At 42.0% G+C, this 18,757-nt stretch overlaps 1 protein-coding gene across 3 annotated transcripts in view; it reads right to left on the reverse strand.

The window, feature by feature from the left end:
• Positions 1–15,002, reverse strand: part of TMEM67 (transmembrane protein 67) — a 61,434-nt gene extending 46,432 nt beyond the window's left edge. For 2 of the 3 annotated variants that reach the window (XM_073330575.1, XM_073330577.1), the window contains exons 1-4: positions 14,785–15,002; positions 11,320–11,408; positions 5,068–5,161; positions 2,320–2,419 (exon numbers count right to left, since the gene is read on the reverse strand). In XM_073330575.1, coding sequence (XP_073186676.1) covers positions 2,320–2,419; positions 5,068–5,161; positions 11,320–11,408; positions 14,785–14,968 — 467 coding nt within the window. In that variant the 5' untranslated portion in view covers positions 14,969–15,002. Of the gene's footprint in view, positions 1–2,319; positions 2,420–5,067; positions 5,162–11,319; positions 11,409–14,272; positions 14,615–14,784 lie in introns of those variants that run through there. The other variant, XM_073330576.1, reaches the window with a different exon arrangement.
• Positions 15,003–18,757: the final 3,755 nt, after the last annotated feature.

The raw sequence follows: 18,757 nt of genomic DNA on the forward strand, positions 1-18,757 counted from the left end.
CTCCTAGGCAGAGCTGGCTCTAGGATTTTTGCCGCCCCAAGCAAAAAAATTCTTGTCCGCCCCCATTTTTTCGTGTCCCCCCCAACTCCGCCCCTTCTCATGCCCTTCCCCAAATCCCCAGCCCCGCCTCCTTCCCCAGGCGTGCTGCATTTCTCACCCTCTTGCTTCCTGCGGCTCCCCACCTGGCAACCCCCTGCCCTGCCTACTCCCCTGAACACGCCGCTGCTCCGCTTCTCCCCCCTCCCTCTCAGGCGAGGAAGAGGCAGCGCGTTCAGGGGAGCGGGCGGAGTGGAGGTGAGCGGGGGGGGGGGGGGGGGGAGCACAGGAAGTAATGGGGGGGTGGTAGAGGAACCGCTCCCTCCCAGCTCACCTCCGCTCCACCAACGCCACCTCCCCCGAGCGCACCGCTGCTCGACTTCTCCCTCCCAGGCTTGTGGCGCGAAACGGCAGCGGCGCACTCAGGGGAGTGGGCGGAGGCACATTTCTAGGGGCGGCATGGCCGGCCCCAGAATGCCACCCCTAGACATGTGCTGCCCCTAGCACCTGCTTGTTTTGCTGGTACCTAGAGCCGGCCCTGCTCCTAGGCGGAGGTGCGCAAGCGGCTTTGTCGCCCCCCACAGCTCCCATTGGCCAAGCCCCGTGGCTCCTCTGCCTAGAAGCCAGACCTACTGCGCCCCGGAAGTGGCCAGCAGCGTGGTATCGGAAAAGGCAGGCACTAGCCTGCCTTAGCTGGGCAGCATCGCCAACAGGACTTTTAATGTCCTCGTTGGCAGTACTGACCAGAGCAATGCGAGCCAGTGCCTTACATGCTGTTACCCAGTACTGGGTCACAACCCACAGTCTGAAGAAGTGGTTTAGTTCAAAGCCAATCATGAAGAAATTCAAAGGGGTCTCACAAAACTGGGTGACTGGGCAACAAAATGCCTCAAGAAATTCAGTGTTGATAAGTGCCAGGTAATGCACACTAGAAAAAAAAATCTTAACTATACACAGAAAATGGATGGGCTCTAAATTAGCAGTTACCACTCAAGAAAGATCTTGCAGGCAGTTGTAAATAGTTCTCTGAAAACATCCACTCAGTGTGCAGTGGCAGGCAAAAAAAAAAAAAAAGCTAACAATGTTAGAAACCATTAGGAAAGGGATAGATAAGAAGACAGAAAATATAATGCCATTATATAAATTCTTGGTACGCCCACATCTTGAATACTGCATGTGGATTTGGTCACCCATCACAAAAAAAAGATATATTGGAAAAGGTACAGAGAAGGGCAACAAAAATGGGTGGGGGTATGGAACAGATTGCATATGAGGAAAGATTAAAAAGACTAGGGCTGTTCACCCTAGAAGAGAGAACAACTTCTATTGGTGAGAATGTGTAAGTTTGAATTCTTACACAGAGCTCTCCTTCAGCTCTGTGTAAGCTTGAAAGCTCCTCTCTCACCAATAGAAGTTGAGCCAACCGAAGATATTACCTCACCCACCATGTGTCTCTAATATCCTGGGACCAACGCGGCTACAGCACTGCAGGTCCATCAATTGTTATTAGCCAAGATGGTCAGGGACACAACCCCATGCCCTGTTTGTTCCTAAATCTGGGATGGCTAGAAGCTCAGAGTAAATGACAGAATGGCTCACTCAACAATTGTCCTATTCTCTTCATTCCCTCTGAAGCATCTGGCACTTGTCACTATTGGAAAACAGGATACTGGGCTAGATGGACAATTGGTCTAATCCAGTATGGCTATTCTTATGTTCAAAACTTCAAATTAAGTCCTCGGATCACATTTTAGCTCAAGTATACAGTCTTTTTTTTGTTTTTTCCTTTCTGTGTTCATAGCACAATGTTTACTAGAGGCCTGAGACTCATTCCAATGAAGTCAGTGGGAAGCTTTCCATGGTTTTCAATGGGAGCGGGACAAAAGTTAACGTTACCAGTTCATTTCCACTATTATTCAATTAGCAACAAATAAAGCAGTACACATTAATATAAGAACATGTTTGTTCCCACTCTACCAAAAGTCAGAAGAAAGACTGGAGTTTCAAATTTAGGATACTGGCCCTGCAAGATATTTAGCAACCTCAACTCCTGCTGACTTGAACATGAGTTGAAACATCTTGTCTGACTGCTCTTTAGATTGCCACAAAACAATAAGGACACCTATACTATATGCAAGAGAGAATGCCCCAATTAACCAGAAGTATTCATATTTTATCCAACAGATAGTTTGTTCCTGGGGAGTGTTCCATTTAAATCACATCATCAGGATCTATACAAAGCAGATCTGAATACATAAATTTAGAAGAAGCAAGAATACTTACCTATCTCCTAAGACATTTGAAGCAGAGAATGATGGTTCATTTGCATCACAGCGTCTACACAATGCTTCATTCAACAACTTGCCATTAACATCTCTTTCCACTAAGTGGGGGAAAAAAAATGTAAATGTGAGCAACAACATGCCATAGAGCAGGGGTCTCAAACTCAGGGCCTGCAGGCCATCTGCGGCCCACAAACCTCCCCAATGTGACCTACAGGGCTCCAGCAGTTTTTGGGGCCCGGTCTCTCCCTTGGCCCCACCTGCTGCCCCCAGGCACTCCTCCCCCGGTAATTTAAAATGGCCCGGGGCCCCAACAGCGCAGCAGAGCTGAGCAGGGTCTGCCTGCTCGCTCCACATGTCTGCCGGCCCCTCCCTGTGGCCCCAGGGTGGGGCAGCGCTGTGCCTCCGCATGCTGCCCCTGCCCTCAGCACCCCTACAGCCAATGGGAAGCTGCAGGGGCAGTGCCTGGGGGCAGCAGGGCATGGAGGCCCCCCGGCCCACCCAACCTCGGAGCCCCAGATCTGCACTGCCAGATCCCCTCCCAGAGCCTGCACCCCCATCCCTTTCCCACCCACCCCTCCCCCAAACTCCCTCCCAGAGCCTGCACCCTCACCCCCAGCCCAGAGCCTGCACCCCAGACCCCCCCACCCAAACTCCCTCCCAGAGCCCAAACTCTCACCCCTTCTGCACCCAAACTCCCTCCCAGAGCCTGCACCCCAATCCCCTACCCCAGACCTCCTCCCTCACCCAAATTCCCTCCCAGAGCCTTAGGCAGGTTGGGGGCAGAGGTTTGTTGGTTTTTTTTTGGGGGGGGGGGGGGGACGGGTTTCTGGGCGGCATGAGTGACATTATTTGCCTGCTGGGAGGATTTGAGGACTGGCACTGGACCTAAAGTAAATGGAGTTTGAGACCCTGCTATAGAGTATTCCGCATAGGTTATAAAGCTGCTTACAAAAATAATGCTTTAGAAGAACATATCTAGAAAAATCTGTTTCAGAAATTAATACAAAATCAGTTGGCATTTTCTAAAACTCCTGGGCCACAACTGACAAAAAGTATCCTGTGTAAACACACACACACACACCCCAGTAGTTTTAATGATAAGCCAAGGGCAAAAATGAAACAAGTTTCTCTACACTTGTGTTAAGAAGGAATTTATATTCAAAAGAACAGGATATTTGTAATTAAATTGCAAAATTTTGGAGTAGGAAGTAATTCTCTTTGAACAGCAGTAATTTAATCACCGATTTTTATGGGACAAGATAGAAAGCTTAAATTTCAAAATTTAAGCTTTCTAAGGCAACTAAGAAAACTACAGATTAATAGTATTCAAAAACTAAATTACAGATGCTGTGCAAAGATGATGCACATGTGAACATATCGCAAATGCAAGATTTTTTTTTCCCCCCAAAGTTCTTTGGGGTTGTTTAAGTTTTTCCATATTTTTTACTTTTAGTTTTTAGACTATTTGCTATGGGGGATAAGAAATGTATTTTGTAACCCTCATGATGCTTAAAGGGAGATGTTTCAGCTAAAACTGTTTTCTGGTTCTTAGAAAAAGAACACAGTTTAACATTAAATGACAGTTCAGTGTATCTTAAAGCCACCCTCAAGGCCACCTTTTTAAGACTTAGTGATCAGAAGAATGAACCTAGTACAAAGACATCTGGTTTCTGTTTAAAAAAATCTAACTGTTTTGGATAACCAATACTAAACATTTCTACAGCAAGTTCCTGAGCCTGGTACGTAGCCAGAAAACAAGCTATGAGGTGTGGATGACATTGTGTCTTACACTGAAAATAGGAGCAATGCAAGATAATAATAATCAGGTTTCTCTACATCCAAAAGGGTTTGAAATAGGAGACATATGATTCAGTTACAATAATTCCTGTTAAAAAGAGTTTTTCAGAACTGTGCCACTTTGCAGCAATGAGTAAGATCTTAAATACACCAAGTTGACAAAAGCCTTTTATGTTTCAAGCAGGTCTACAAAAAAACAAAAAAAAAAACCATCAAGATAATTCTACGCTTGCCTTTTTATCTATAAAGAAGTGCTGTAGGAACAACATAAATGTGTATTTGACATAAATGAACACTGAAGTGTATTTACTGTGTCCTTTCATATGCATCAGTGAATCTTCTTGGGGTGGACACTGACCGGCTACGGGCTCAATCCTGCAACCCATATTTTTAAAGTCAGAAACTATTCACATAACTAAGGGCTGCAGCACTGGACCACATGTCTCAGAAGCAGCATGAGACAAACTATCCTTAATCCAGGGTAGTCTGTTTATCCAGACTATCCTGCTGTTCCTTGCGCAGGATGAGTAATTTCTGTATTACATGGCTGTAAACTCATTATCTTTGTTTTTAACTAGTACATTTTGATAAACTTGCTGTTATTATTGCATTTTTTCCACTTCAGTCAGAACTGCTACCTGCCCGGGGTAGGCAGAAGGGGTCCAATAAGAATAATCAGTCTTTAGTTTTATTTGCAACTTTCAAATGAAAGGAATAATGGCTAGAGGACACAGTTTTGTCTGCTATGGGTTTATGGTTTTTTGGGGTACATGGGTTTAAAAAACCAAGATGAATATTTTTTTTTAAACACACATTAGAACTGTAAACAGCAATACTTTGATAACTATGGCTTGCTGTTTTTTATTAATTTGTTAGTAATACAATGCTGTTTTGATAAAGTCAGATGTTTAAAATCCTCAGCATTTCATATTGTGTATAGATTTCTTACCTAAAATTTCATTAATGGCGCATTTACATTTTCCTTCTGTAGTTAAGCCTTTAGGACAAGTAATACAATTCCATCCATCTTCAGTAACGCCACTCTATAAAGTTTAAAATATATGTAAAATCCTTTATAAAAGTCCTCTAGAACTGAAAAAAAAAATCTGACACATACATTATTTAAAATAGAAATTATCTAGGTATTCTAACATGCATAACATTCACAAAGCTGTCTGAAGAACATACTAGAGACCCTAGCAAGGAGAACCATCAATATATTCAATGGGGCGCCATTCAGATTTAAGGATCTGACTGATCTTTTCAAAAGTCTGAGGTCACAATACAGTACCTAGTTAGAGTATAAGAGGAAGTTTTAGTTTGTTTTTTAAAGCATTAGTTGAAATCTATTTATGCCATCTTGGAAATAAAGTGTAGTTTAAAAGTGCTTGTTTTACAACAGAAATGGTGTAACATCATCTAATAAAAAAATGAATGCTATGGATTTTGACAACTTATCACCAATGCAGAAGTGATTATAGGTAGGGCCCTACCAAATTCATGGTCCACTTTAGTCAATTTCACGGTCATGGGACTTTAAATGTGAAATTTCACAGTGCTATAATTGTTGGGGTCCTGATCCAAAAAGGAATTGGGGGGGGGGGGGGGAAGACACAAGATTATTGTAGGCGGGGTTGTGGTACTACTACCCTTCTGCGCTGCTGCTGGTGGGAGACTGACAGCTGTTAGCCAGGCACCCAGCTCTGAAGGCAGCACCCTGCCAGCAGCAGCGCAGAAGTAAAGTTGGCAATCCCCTACAGTACAGAAGTAAGGGTGGCAATACCAAGACCCCCCCATAGCCTTCTGACCCCCCCTTTTTGTCAGCCTCCCCCCTCCCCCCCCGCATTTGAGAAATGCTGGTCTCCCCTGTGATATCTGTATAGTATAGGTTAAAAGCACACAAAAGACCAGATTTCACGCTCCGTGATGAGTTTTTCATTGCTCTGAATTTGGTAGGGCCCTGATTATAGCCAAATGTGATGGGGAAACAGTGGAAATGGAAGAGTTGAGGGTCAAGCAATTGCAGCCTAGAACCTATGTAGTTGTATAGAGTCTTGTACATCCATAGTGTTCACGTGTACACATGTACCTTAAGCTACACCACCACTGCAGAGTATGACCGGGGGGGAGGGAGGGAGGGGGAATTGGGAACTGAATATCTCTCTCCTTCTCCACTATTCCCATCCTATCTTTGCATAAAACCTACCATAGGGTCCAAGAATGAATGCCAGATTATAGACAGCAGAATAGGGGGATAAAAATCAATGACTTTTAAAAAAAAAAAAATCAAATTTTTTTTTTTGATAAAATGCTTTTTTTGAGGGAAAAAACCTATCTAAAGATAGGCTTCAGAGTAGCAGCCATGTTAGTCTGTATCCGCAAAAAGAAAAGGAGTACTTGTGGCACCTTAGAGACTAACAAATTTATTTGAGCATGAGCTTTCATGAGCTACAGCTCACTTCTAAGGTGCCACAAGTTCTCCTTTTCTTTTATCTAAAGATAGTTTTAATTAAGATACATTATAACTCAAAGATATCTCATCATGGAATAGGGATTATAAATTCTAGTTCTATAATATGAGACAATATATTCAAGTAATGTTTAAGAAAAGTTTTGTAAATGAGTTCCAATAGTTCATGGATTAGGGACCCAATCTTATGGGGGTCCAGGGGCTTCTGGGAAGGTTAACCTAAATAATCTATACATCTACCCAATGGGACTCAGTGCTCACTCTAGAAGATACCATCAGAGATGTTTAGTTTTGCAGTTCTCAAACTGTAGATTTGTGTCTCCAGAGATAACACGCTTGTTAACAGCAAAAATGTTTTTAAATATATAGAAGAGAGAAATAACAAACCTCAACCGTATTGTCCCTCTGCAAATTTGTGTACACAAAGTCAATCCCTTACCTCTCTCTAAAAGTGCAAAGTTTCAAAAAGTTCAATGAATAGAAGATTATTGGGGCTGGAATAGATCTGGAGATAAATGTGAGAAGGGAGAGACAGGCAGTAGAAACAAAAGTGAAACGGTTTGAGCAGCATATTCCAGAAGTCTTGAGGTCTTTATGAGTGTAGCCTTCATTGATTTGAGATCTACCATACCATTATCTCACTAGAAGGGAAAACCTATAATAGCAGAAGGCCATAAAAAAGACGCAGTTTAGGGATATTTTAATGAAGTTCCTCTACCTGTGGGTAAGACAAGCATGCGTGCAAAAGGCAAATAGTGCAAAAAAGAAATGCAAGAAGTGTTCCTTCTCAGGAAGAAGCTGCGTTGAAGATGATGAAAGGAACATGTCTGAACAAGCAGGATCTTCAGGTTGGTCAACTTTTTTATTTCATACTTCTTTCTTAAGGACTGCCTGTCTTCCTTCTAGACTATACTTGAATTCTCATGTTTGAGCAAAAAATAAAGTGGTTACTCTATGGTACTATCATTTTAGATGCAGTTGTGATTAAAAAATAAATAGCTGAAATAGGCAGATCTTCCTTTTACAATTCCACCTTTAAAGTAGTATTGAGTGTCAGTGAATGCAATGAGTAATACTAAATAAGCAGTATAGTAATAATAAAATAACTGCATTGACTTATTTTGTTTAGAAGCCACCCCTCAACATACAGAATTCTGAAGACTATCCACCTTCAAGATCACCATCATTTTCTAAAGTTTCAGAGTTATCTGACAATGATAGTGTTTCAGTCACATCATGTATGTCACATAACCACAGCATATCACCCGTAGCAAAAAGAAAAAAAAAAACTCCATCATCCAGAAACAATTACAGATAAATTTGTGATAAGAACTAGCAGATTACAAAGAAAGGTAATTGATGGGAAAATTGCCCGGTTTATTTATGCAACAAACTCTCCTTTCTGTATGACTGAGAACCCACACTTCATTAACATGGTTCAGTCACTAAGACCAGGATACAGTCCACCCAACAGAACAGATGTTGCTAGCAAATTGCTGGCTAAAGTGTATGAAAGAGAAATTGAACAGTGTGCAAAAGGTCTAGAGGGTGAATTGTTAACCTGAGTCTTGATGGGTGGAGCAATGTCCACAATGACCTTGTTGTATGTGCTTGTGTGACAACAGAAGAAGGGAATGTCTTCCTTACAGAAACAATTGAGACATCAGGAAATGTTCACACACAGCAGAATTATTACAAGAAAAGCTATAACAAACTGGGGGAAAAAATTCAAATGTCTAGTATGCAGCTTGGTCACAGACAATGCTGCAAATGTATCCAAGATGAGAAGAAATGTAGAAAAGTGAAGAGAGTCCCAAGCTAATAGCATACGGTTGCAGTGCTCATTTGATGCACCTCCTAGCCAAAGACTTCAGTGTTCCAGAAATAAAGGCTAATGTTGTTGAAATTGCAAAATACTTTCGTAACAACCACTTTGCAGCAGCTGCTCTGAAAAAAGTAGGAGGAACCAAGTTAACTCTCCCACAAGACGTGTGATGGAACACGGTAGTGGACTGTTCTGAGCATTATATCAAGAACTGGCCTAATCTGATGACAGTTTGTGAAGAAAATCATGAAAAAAATAGATGACACTGTCAGCCAAAGTTCTCAACATTGGGCTTAAGAGAAATGTTGAATGAATGCGGAGTACCCTGAAGCCTATTTCTGTAGCCTTGAACAAAATGCAGGGAAATAGCTGTTTTATTGCTGATGCTGTTGAAATTAGGAAGGAACTGAGGGAGATCTTAAAAAGAGAAATATGCAATGACAGGAGTTAAATTACAATCATTTAAAAAAAACAAATGGGACAAGCACTATCTCCAGCTCATTTTCTTGCAAATATTCTCAATACTCGGTACCAGGGTCAAACCTTAACTGCTGAAGAGGAGTTAGTTATGACATGGACATCCAGGAATCATCCCTTCATAATGCCAACTATAATAAACTTCAGAGCAAAAGGTGAACCATTCAAGAAATATATGTTTACTGATGTTTTAAAGAAAATCGCACCAGTGAACTGGTGGAAGTCACTTAAGCACTTGGATTCGGAGACTGTTGAAGTGATAATCCTCACTTTAACAGCAGTAGCTTCTTCTCCCGTTGTAGAAAGAATATTTTCTTCTTTTGGACTAATTCATTCCAAATTGAGAAATCGTTTGGGACCTGAAAAAGCAGGAAAGCTTGTTTTTCTTTTCCAGATTATGAACAAAGAGGAAAATGAAGGTGAAGATGACCGAGTTAGCTGCAGAAGCCAATATTTTATGGTTTCTCATGTTGACCTGGCTGACAATCAAATTAATTCTTGCTTTAAAAAAAAAAAATTAACTATTTTAGTTAAATACAATTTAAGCAACCCTGATTTTAAAACACTTGAATGTTAAACTAAATTCATATGCTTGTTTTGTTAAAATATTATGTTTGCTGTTGAAGAAAAAATCCAGAATACATAACTTTATTTAAATTAAATTTAAAATTTAGTTAAATAAAACAATTTGTGTGTCTGATGATGTTCTCCTCCTAATACAGCATGGCAAGAAAATCCTCCAAATATTAATGATTAACCTGTTGGATTGAAGCTCGTTCACTTCCCAGTGACTTCATAAATATCTGCTTCAATTACCTTTGGTAAATGAAAAAGCCAAACTATCATTCATTTTCTGATATACCTGTAAAACTAATCTGAAAAGTTTTAAAAATAAATAGCTTTAAAAATGTATAGTGTGTATCTTCTAAAAATGAAACCTACATCTATCTCTGAGTTGTGAAGAATATATATTAAGGTTAGAACAACCAACAAGAATGCACTTTTATGTAGAAATCCATGATTAAACCGAGTCTTCCTGACTAGTGATTTAAATCAATTTAAATTTAATCCACCCTGCAACAGAAGGATATAGTAAGCCTTAGTTACAACAAAGAAGGAAGACAGAAATGGAGCTATGCCCGAGGAGGTTTGCTAGAGCGACAAGAAACACCTCTGTCTTTAAAACAGTGAGATTAAAGAAGCTGACATGAAGTCACAAGTTTACTTAGTCTAGATAGGCAATAAGAATTTACTAAGTAACAGTCAAAAGTTAATAAGATACATATCTTTGAAGATCAATGTAAAAGTCGCTGCTTGTGTTAAAGGTAGAGATAAGATGACCAAAGCTGGAAGGCCACAGTCTAGGCATTATGGTAGTCTAAGCTATACAAATGCCAAAAATAGACAAGAAGCAAAAAACCCAACAACTGAGCCTAGGGATTTCATGAAGGGGTGGTCTTCGTGCAGAGACACAGCCATCAGTCACTTAGGCTATGTCTACACTGCACACCTTACAAGGGCACAGCTGTGCTGCTACAGCCCTGCCGCTGTAAGGTACACAGCGTAGCTGCTCTTCTGCCAAAAAAATAAAGCCACCCCCAATGAGGGACAGTAGCTTTGTTGTCAGTAGAGCATCTTGCGCTGTCCATGCTACTGCTTTTTGACTGTAAAACTTTTGTCGGTCAGGGGTTTGAAAAAAACCACACCCCTGAACGACACAAGTTTTACAGATGAAAGTGCAGTGTAGACATAGCCATAAAGAAAGCAAGGACTGATAAGAGATTAAACCAAAATTTAGAATACCCTTAAGTTGTTTGCTCACTCATGACATTTTATACATTATTTTTTCTTAAATCATGCTTAAATTGGTCAGCTTTTAAGAAACCTGTGTGTTCTACAACTTGTTTGGTTAGCAAAGTATTTGGTTGTATGAGAGAATGAGCAAACCAAAAAGTTATTCAAGGCAGGTTTACGCTTGCCTATCACCTTATTTACATTGGTTACTACTGTTTATTTCAGTATCCTTATTCTAGCCTCACTGAAATTTTCTTGGCAATGACTCACTTTTACAAACATAAAAAGTACAGCCTTTAAACATTACAAAAGTCAAATTTTCCCACAAAAATTAAAAACATTTTTCTCATCTTACATTCAAAGGAAGCTCCCCATGTTTGTCATAGACAGCTAAAAACTGTTGTAAGATGAATCACAAGTTTCATAAATATGGCACTCTTACCAATATCTGGACACAAAATTTTGAATAGTTCTAAATAAAAATACTGCTATTAAAACATTAAGTTAAAATTTTCCGAACAAAATTAAGTAAGAAATTTTGTAATAAATTTTATTAAAAAAATAAAACTTATAGAAGACCTGTAAAACTACAAAAATGTATCATCATATCACAATATGTAAAGCTTAATACCTACCATATTCTCTGGGCATTTTTCACAAACAACAGAAGGCCCACCATTATTAGAAACCATCTTGAATCCTGGTAGACATACACATGAAATACCTAAAAAGTAAATAGTTTTATTTTCACCCCAATTTATACAAATAAACCCCAACTCTATTGTCGAGCAATTGCTACAGCTCTTAAATGAAGACTCGCAATTTCCTACTTAAACAACTACAATGTTTGAATAAGAACTGCAGTAAAAACACTCCACTTCTTTTAGAATGTTCATGTCAGAGTTCAGTTTTTACCCTTCAAAAGTAGAATTACTCTGAAAGATTAAAGATAACCTGGAAAACAACTGTCTTCTTTGTGTGCAAAGAGCTTCAAAGTTATTTTGTAAGCTATTTTAAATTCAGTACTTTTAAAATATATTTTTTCCTTTATTCAAACATGAATAGTAAAATAACCTATCTTCAAATACTATTCAATGGGCTTGATCCCGCGAAGTGTGTAGTGCTCGCAACTTCCACTGATTTCAGCTGTGAAAGCTGAGGGTACACCATGCCACATAGGAACAGGGCCACCAATTGTTGTTTACATTTATTGCTATTTCTATTACAAAACAAAAGTGGATATAAAATTAAACATGTAAAATATTGAACTATGTCAATAATCAATTTGGCAAGGTCATTTAAAAAAATTCTCAGAACTTTTCTGATCCATTATTCCCTTCTTCACATGAATGTACAATACTCACGTAACAACAGCATGTTTTGAATTTTTTTATGTATATACATTTCAAAACAGAACCTATTCTAAATGCTCTCAGCTCTGGAGAGATCACATAAAACAGTATAACCTCAGAGTTACAAACACCTCAGGAATGGAGGTTGTTCGTAACTCTGAAGTGTTCTTAACTCTGAAGAAAGTGTTACGATTCTCCTTTCAGAAGTTTACAACTGAACATTGACTTAATACAGTTTTGAAACTTTACTATGTAGAAGAAAAATATTGCTTTTATTTTAGTAGTTTACATTTAACACAATACTGCACTGTATTTGCTTCTCTCTCTCTCCTGCTGTCTGATTGCATACTTCCAGTTCCAAATGAGACGCGTGGTTCACTGGTCAGTTTGTAACTCTGGTGTTCATAACTCTGAGGTACTACTGTAGTAGATCTTGCCTTTCTCACCCCTAGTTTTCATATATAGATTCAAAGAGGAAAGTAAGTTTTCCTGCTTTTTCAGGTCCCAATCTGTTTCATAACTTTGAACTACTTATTGCACTGAACTTGTTGAATAACCTGAAATGAACTACAGCAGAACCTCAGAGTTACAAACACCTCAGGAATGGAGGTTGTTTGTAACTCTGAACAAGCCTTTATTGCAGGGGTGGCCAACCTGTGGCTCCAGAGCCACATGGCAGCTCTTCAGAAGTTAACATGCGGCTCCTTGTATAGGCACCGATTCTGGGGCTGGAGCTACAGGCGCCAACTTTCCAGTGTGCTGGGGGGTGCTCACAGCTCAACCCCTGGCTCTACCACAGGCCCTGCCCGCCCCGTTTCCCACCCCCTCCCCTAAACCTGCTATGCCCTCACTCCCCCGCTTCTCCCTAGAGCCTCCTGCACGCCACGAAACAGCTGATCAGGAGGTGCGGGGAAGGAGGGGGAGGTGCTGAACAGCAACGCTGCTGGTGGGCAGGAGGCTCTGGGAGCGGGGGCAGGGAGCTGATGGTGGGCTGCTGATGTATTACTGTGGCTCTTTGGCAATGTACACTGGTAAATTCTGGCTCCTTCTCAGGGTCAGGTTGGCCACCCCTGCTTTATTGGACGCTCCTCAGAGCGGACTGCTCGGAGCAGGGGCTCACAGCTTTGCAGTGGCTGGGCGGTGAGTGAGGATGGCCCCAGCTGCAAGGGTGATGAGTGAGGCACCCTGAGGCACCGCAGTGTCAGTGCGTGGTTAATCATAGAAGGTTAGGGTTGGAAGGGACCTCAGGAGGTCATCTAGTCCAACCCCCTGCTTGAAGCAGGACCAATTCCCAATTTTTGCCCCAGATCCCTAAATGGCCCCCTCAAGGATTGAACTCACAACCCTGGCTTTAGCAGGCCAATGCTCAAACCACTGAGTGGTGCAGGCTGTGGTCCTTTAAAACTGAGCTGCTCCTCCAGAGCTCAGGCTCCAGCAGCTTACACTCCAGGTCAGGTTTCAATAGCAGTTTTAGAAGTTTCTTTCCCAAGCTCCGAGCTTGCAAGCTTGTCCCCCTCCCAGCCAGGGGAGAGGCAGAGGGGAAAACAGCATTCACCACAGCTATAAGTGGCTGCCCGGTTGTGGGGGACAGGCAGCCCAGATGTGCCTACCTTTAAGATACAGGCACTTGTGACCCTTCAGTCAGTAACTCTGGTATTTGTATCTTTGAGGTTCTACAGTACTGGACCTATCTGATCAAGTAAATGTTTGCAGAAATTTACAAGTGTCAAAGACCCAGAAATATTTATAAACATCATCGTATGTCAGCCACGTATTGTGGAAAGAACCTTGACTAATACTATTAACTCTTCAGTTAATGAGCACCACATTTACGCATATTTAACACAAAAAGGAAAAGACTAAAACTTTGTTCTCTCATTTCTAGGCTTGTCGCTTGGGACAATTGTTACACGAAATGAAAAAAAGATGATCACATCGGAATTACATTCAGCTGGTCAAAATGATGTATTTTTTTAAACCTTCCTCTTTCTCTGCTTCATATCTGTCCAAGATTCACACATTTGGAGGAAACTGAATTTCTTCCTCAGCAGTATTATTGTGGTAGAACTAGACAATAAAAATAAGACCTGCATTTCAGGTTTACTCCTATTCTTAAAAACAAACCCCAAACCACAAACAAACTGAACACCGCAGAAATGAGAAACTTGTCTTGCAACGTTCCCACAAGGTAAAGTTACTGCCCCAGGATGGTAAATGTACTGTAAATTCAACCCACCTATGCTACTGTGAAAAACAAAAAGTCTTAGGACAAAATTCCCTGGATCACCACTTTCCCCTAGAAGCATCACTACCCCACTATCCATGGGTGATCACTGGAGACTTGCCAAACAGTTCACGTGCAAAGAATGAGCATCCCGATTTCTGCCATGCAAACGATGAATTAAAACAAACGCGTCAGTGTCGTAAGAGCCAAAACGATGAACAAACCCCCCACCTGCCCTGCTTAGCGTGACGCGCCGCTCAGCTCCCCGGGACCACCACAAACACGGCTTTAACGGGTACTTCGGGAACGCAGCCCGCAGCGGGCCGTAACACGACGCAGCCCCCTCAGCCCAGGCTCTGCCACCCCGCGACGGAGCTGAGCCTCCAAGAACAGCTCCCCCCAAGAGATGGGGTTCACCCACCCCCAGTGCCTAGGCGGCGGGGGGCAGGCTAGGCCTCTTACACACCCTGCCCCGCCTGCTGGGAGACAGGACGCCCCCGCCTGGGCCCCTCGCTCGCTCTCACCCCTGGCGCTCCGCCCCTGGTGGGGCCCGCACTGGCCGCACGCCAGGCTGGAGATATCGAAGTAACGGGCATGGCCGCAGTCCTGCGGCTGGCGCAGAGGCAGGGAGAAAGTCTGCCCAGCCGAGAGCCGCACGCTGAGCGCCAGGAGCAGCGCAGCGGCGCCACAGCGCCCCACCGTCGCCATGGCTACTCAGATCCCAGCAGCCTCTAAGCGTCCCGACCCCGCGCGGGGATTGGCGAGCCCCACCTCCCCCGACGAGTAAAGAACAGCCCCAGCTACGGACAGCCAGAGGGGCCAGACACAGTTCAAGGCGGGTCCTTCTTCTTAGGAATCAGAGGGAGCTGCACAGGGGAGGAAAGGGTGGGCTGGTGGCTGTGCGACTGCTTCTCCCCTCCCCCACAGCGGAACACCAGGTTGAGAAAAGCACAATGTGGTGTGAGGGAGAAAAATACAAAAGACTGCTAGTTAATTTAGAGAATGGGTGAGTGTGGCAGAAAGAGGGAGAACATAAGAGCGGCCATACTAGTCAGATCAAGGGTCCATCTAGCCCAGTATCCTGTCTTCTGACAGTGGCCAGGTCCCGGTGCCCCAGGGAAAGAACAGAACAGGTAATCACCAAGTGATCCATCCCCTGTCACCCGTTCCCAGCTTCTGACAAACAGAGGCTGGGGACACCATCACCGCCCATCCTGGCTAGTAGCCATTGATGGACTTGTCCTCCATGAATTTGTCTAGTTCTTTTTTGAATCCTGTTATAGTCCTGGCCTTCACAACATCGTCTGGCAAGGAGTTCCACAGCTTGACTGTGCATTGATTGAAGAAATACTTCCTTTTGTTTGTTTTAAACCTGTTGTCTATTCATTTCATTTGGTGACCCCTAGTTGTTGTGTTTGTAAGAAGTAAATAAGCCTTTCTTATTTACTTTCTCCATACCAGTCATGACTTTATAGACCTCAATCATATCCCCCCTTAGTCGTCTCTTTTCCAAGCTGAAAAGTCCCAGTTTTATTAATCTCTCATATGGAAGCTGTTCCATACCCCTAATCATTTATATTGCCCATTTTGGAACCTTTTCTAATGCCAATATATCTTTTTTTAGATGGGGGCGACCATATCTGCACACAGTATTCAAGATGTGGGCATAACATGGATTTATATAGAGGCAAAATTATATTTTCTCTCTTATTATCTATCCCTTTCTTAATGATTCCCAACATTCTGTTCGCTTTTTTGACTGCTGCAGAACACTGAGTTGATGTTTTTGGAGAACTATCCACAATGATGCCAAGATCTCTCTTGAGTGGTAACAGCTAATTTAGAACCCATCATTTTATATGTATAGTTGGGATTATGTTTTCCAATGTGCATTACTTTGCATTTATCAATATTGAATTTCATCTGCCATTTTGTTGCCCAGTCACCCAGTTTTGAGAGATCCTTTTGTAGCTCTTTGCAGTCTGCTTTGGACTTAACTATCTTAAGTAGTTTTGTATCATCTGCAAATTTTGGCATCTCACTGTTTACCCTGTTTTCCAGATCATGTATGAATATGGAGGACCACTATTTACCTCTCTCTGCAAACTGACCATTTATTCCTACCCTTTGTTTCCTATCGTTTAACCAGTTACAGATCCATGAGAGAACCTTCCCTCTTATCACATTACAGTTTACTTTGCTTAAGAGCCTTTGATGAGGGATTGTTCCCCAACAAATTATGTTCATCTATGTGTCTGACAGTGTTGTTCTTTACTATAGTTTCAAGCAGTTTGCCCAGAACTGAAGTCAGGCTTACCGACCTGTTATTGCCGGGATCACCTCTGGAGCCGTTTTTAAAAATTGGCATCACATTGCCTATCCTCCAGTCATTTGGTACAGAAGCTGATTTAAATGATAGGTTACAGACTACCATTAGTAGTCCTGCAATTTCACATTTGAGTTCTTCAGAACTCTTGGGTGAATACCATCTGGTCCTGGTGACATTACTCTTTAGTTTATCAATTGGTTCCAAAACCTCCTCTAATGACACCTCAATTTGGGACAGTTCCTCAGATTTGTCACCTAAAAAGAATGGCTCAGGTTTGGGAATCTCCCTCACATCCTCAGCCGTGAAGATTGATGCTGTGATAAATGAAGGGAGTGGCAGGTAGCTCCCTTTTATGGACACCCAGCCAGCCCGTTAGCTATAAAGTCCCTCTTGGTGGTTGTTCTCTGCTTGCTTAACCTGTAAAGGGATAAGAAAGTCCCCCAGGTAAAGGAAAGGGAGTGGGCACCTGACCAAAAGAGCCAATGGGAGGGCTAGAACTTTTTAAAATTGGGGAAAAAAGCTTTCCCTTTGTGTCGCTCTCCAGAGAGCGGAGACACAGAGTAGCAATGCTGTAAGCAGCTTTAAAACCAGGTATGAAAAACATCAATTCATACCTCAAACCTACTTATCTAAAACCCCAGATCAGGGAATGTCTAAAATAAACACTATGAGGGTTATGTCTTTTCTTTCTTATTGGCTTGTGAACTCCTTTGTGCTAAACCCAAATGCTTCTCTTTTATAGTTTCGTAGATTTAAGGTCAGAAGGGACCATTATGATCATCTAGTCTGACCTCCTGCACAACGCAGGCCACAGAATTTCACCCACCCACTCCTGCGAAAAACCTCTCACCTATGTCTGAGCTACTGAAGTTCTCAAATTGTGGTTTAAAGACTTCAAGGAGCAGAGAATCTTCCAGCAAGTGACCCGTGCCCCATGCTACAGAGGGAGGCGAAAAACCTCCAGGGCCTCTTCCAATCTGCCCTGGAGGAAAATTCCTTCCCGACCCCAAATATGGCAATCAGCTAAACCCTGAGCATATGGGCAAGATTCATCAGCCAGATACTACAGAAAATTCTTTCCTGGGTAACTCAGATCCCACCCCATCTAATATCCCATCACAGGCCATTGGGCCTATTTACCATGAATATTTAATTACCAAAACCATGTTATCCCATCATACTATGTCCTCCATAAACTTATCGAGTTTAATCTTAAAGCCAGATAGATCTTTTGCTTGTAATCTTTAAGCTAAACCTCAAAAGAGCTATCTTGATGCTTAATTTTTGTAATTGTTTCTTTTAAAATCTAGCAAAAAGCCTAAGTTCCAAATGTATTTCCTTTCTTTTTGTTTTTAATAAAATTTACCTTTTTTAAAAACAGGATTGAATTTTTGTGTCCCTAAGAGGTTTGTGGATGTTGTTTAATTAGCTGGTGGCAACAGCTTATTTCCTTTGTTTTTTTCTGAGCTCTTCCCAGGGTGGGGTGTATGTGAAAGGGCTTAAGGGCACCCCACAGGAAGGAATTTCCAAGTGTTCCTTCCTGGGTTCTCAAAAAGAGTGGGGTGGGGGGTGGTTTGCACTTGGGTGGTGGCAGCGTCTAGCCATCCAAGGTCAGAGAAAAGCTGTGACCTTGGAAGTTTAATACCAGCCTGGAGTGGCCCATATGAATTTTTAAAATCCTTGCGGGCCTGCACCTTCTTTACTCCAAGTGCCGGAGTGGGGAATCAGCCCTGAATACAAAGAATTCATTTAGTTTCTCTACAATGGCTTTATCAGCCTTGAGTGCTCCTTTAGTATCTCGGTTGTCCAGTGGCTCCACTGGTTGTTGTACTTAAAAAAACCATTGCTATTACTTTTTGAGGCTTTGGCTAGCTGTTCTTCAAATTCTTTTTTGGCCTTCCTAATTATATTTTTACACTTCATTTGCCAGAATTTATGCTCCTTTCTGTTTTCCTCACTAGGATTTAACTTGCACTTTTTAAAGGATGCCTTTTTGCCTTTCACTGCTTCTTTTACTTTGTTGTTTAGTCACGGTGGCACTTTTTTGGTTCTCTTACTATGTTTTTTAATTTGGAGTATACGTTTAAGGTGAGCCTCAATTATGATATCTTTAAAAAGTTTCCATGCAGATTGCAGGGATTTCACTTTTGGCGCTGTACTTTTTAATT

Source organism: Lepidochelys kempii, chromosome 2 (assembly GCF_965140265.1).
Source record: "Lepidochelys kempii isolate rLepKem1 chromosome 2, rLepKem1.hap2, whole genome shotgun sequence".
Taxonomy (NCBI): domain Eukaryota; kingdom Metazoa; phylum Chordata; order Testudines; family Cheloniidae; genus Lepidochelys; species Lepidochelys kempii.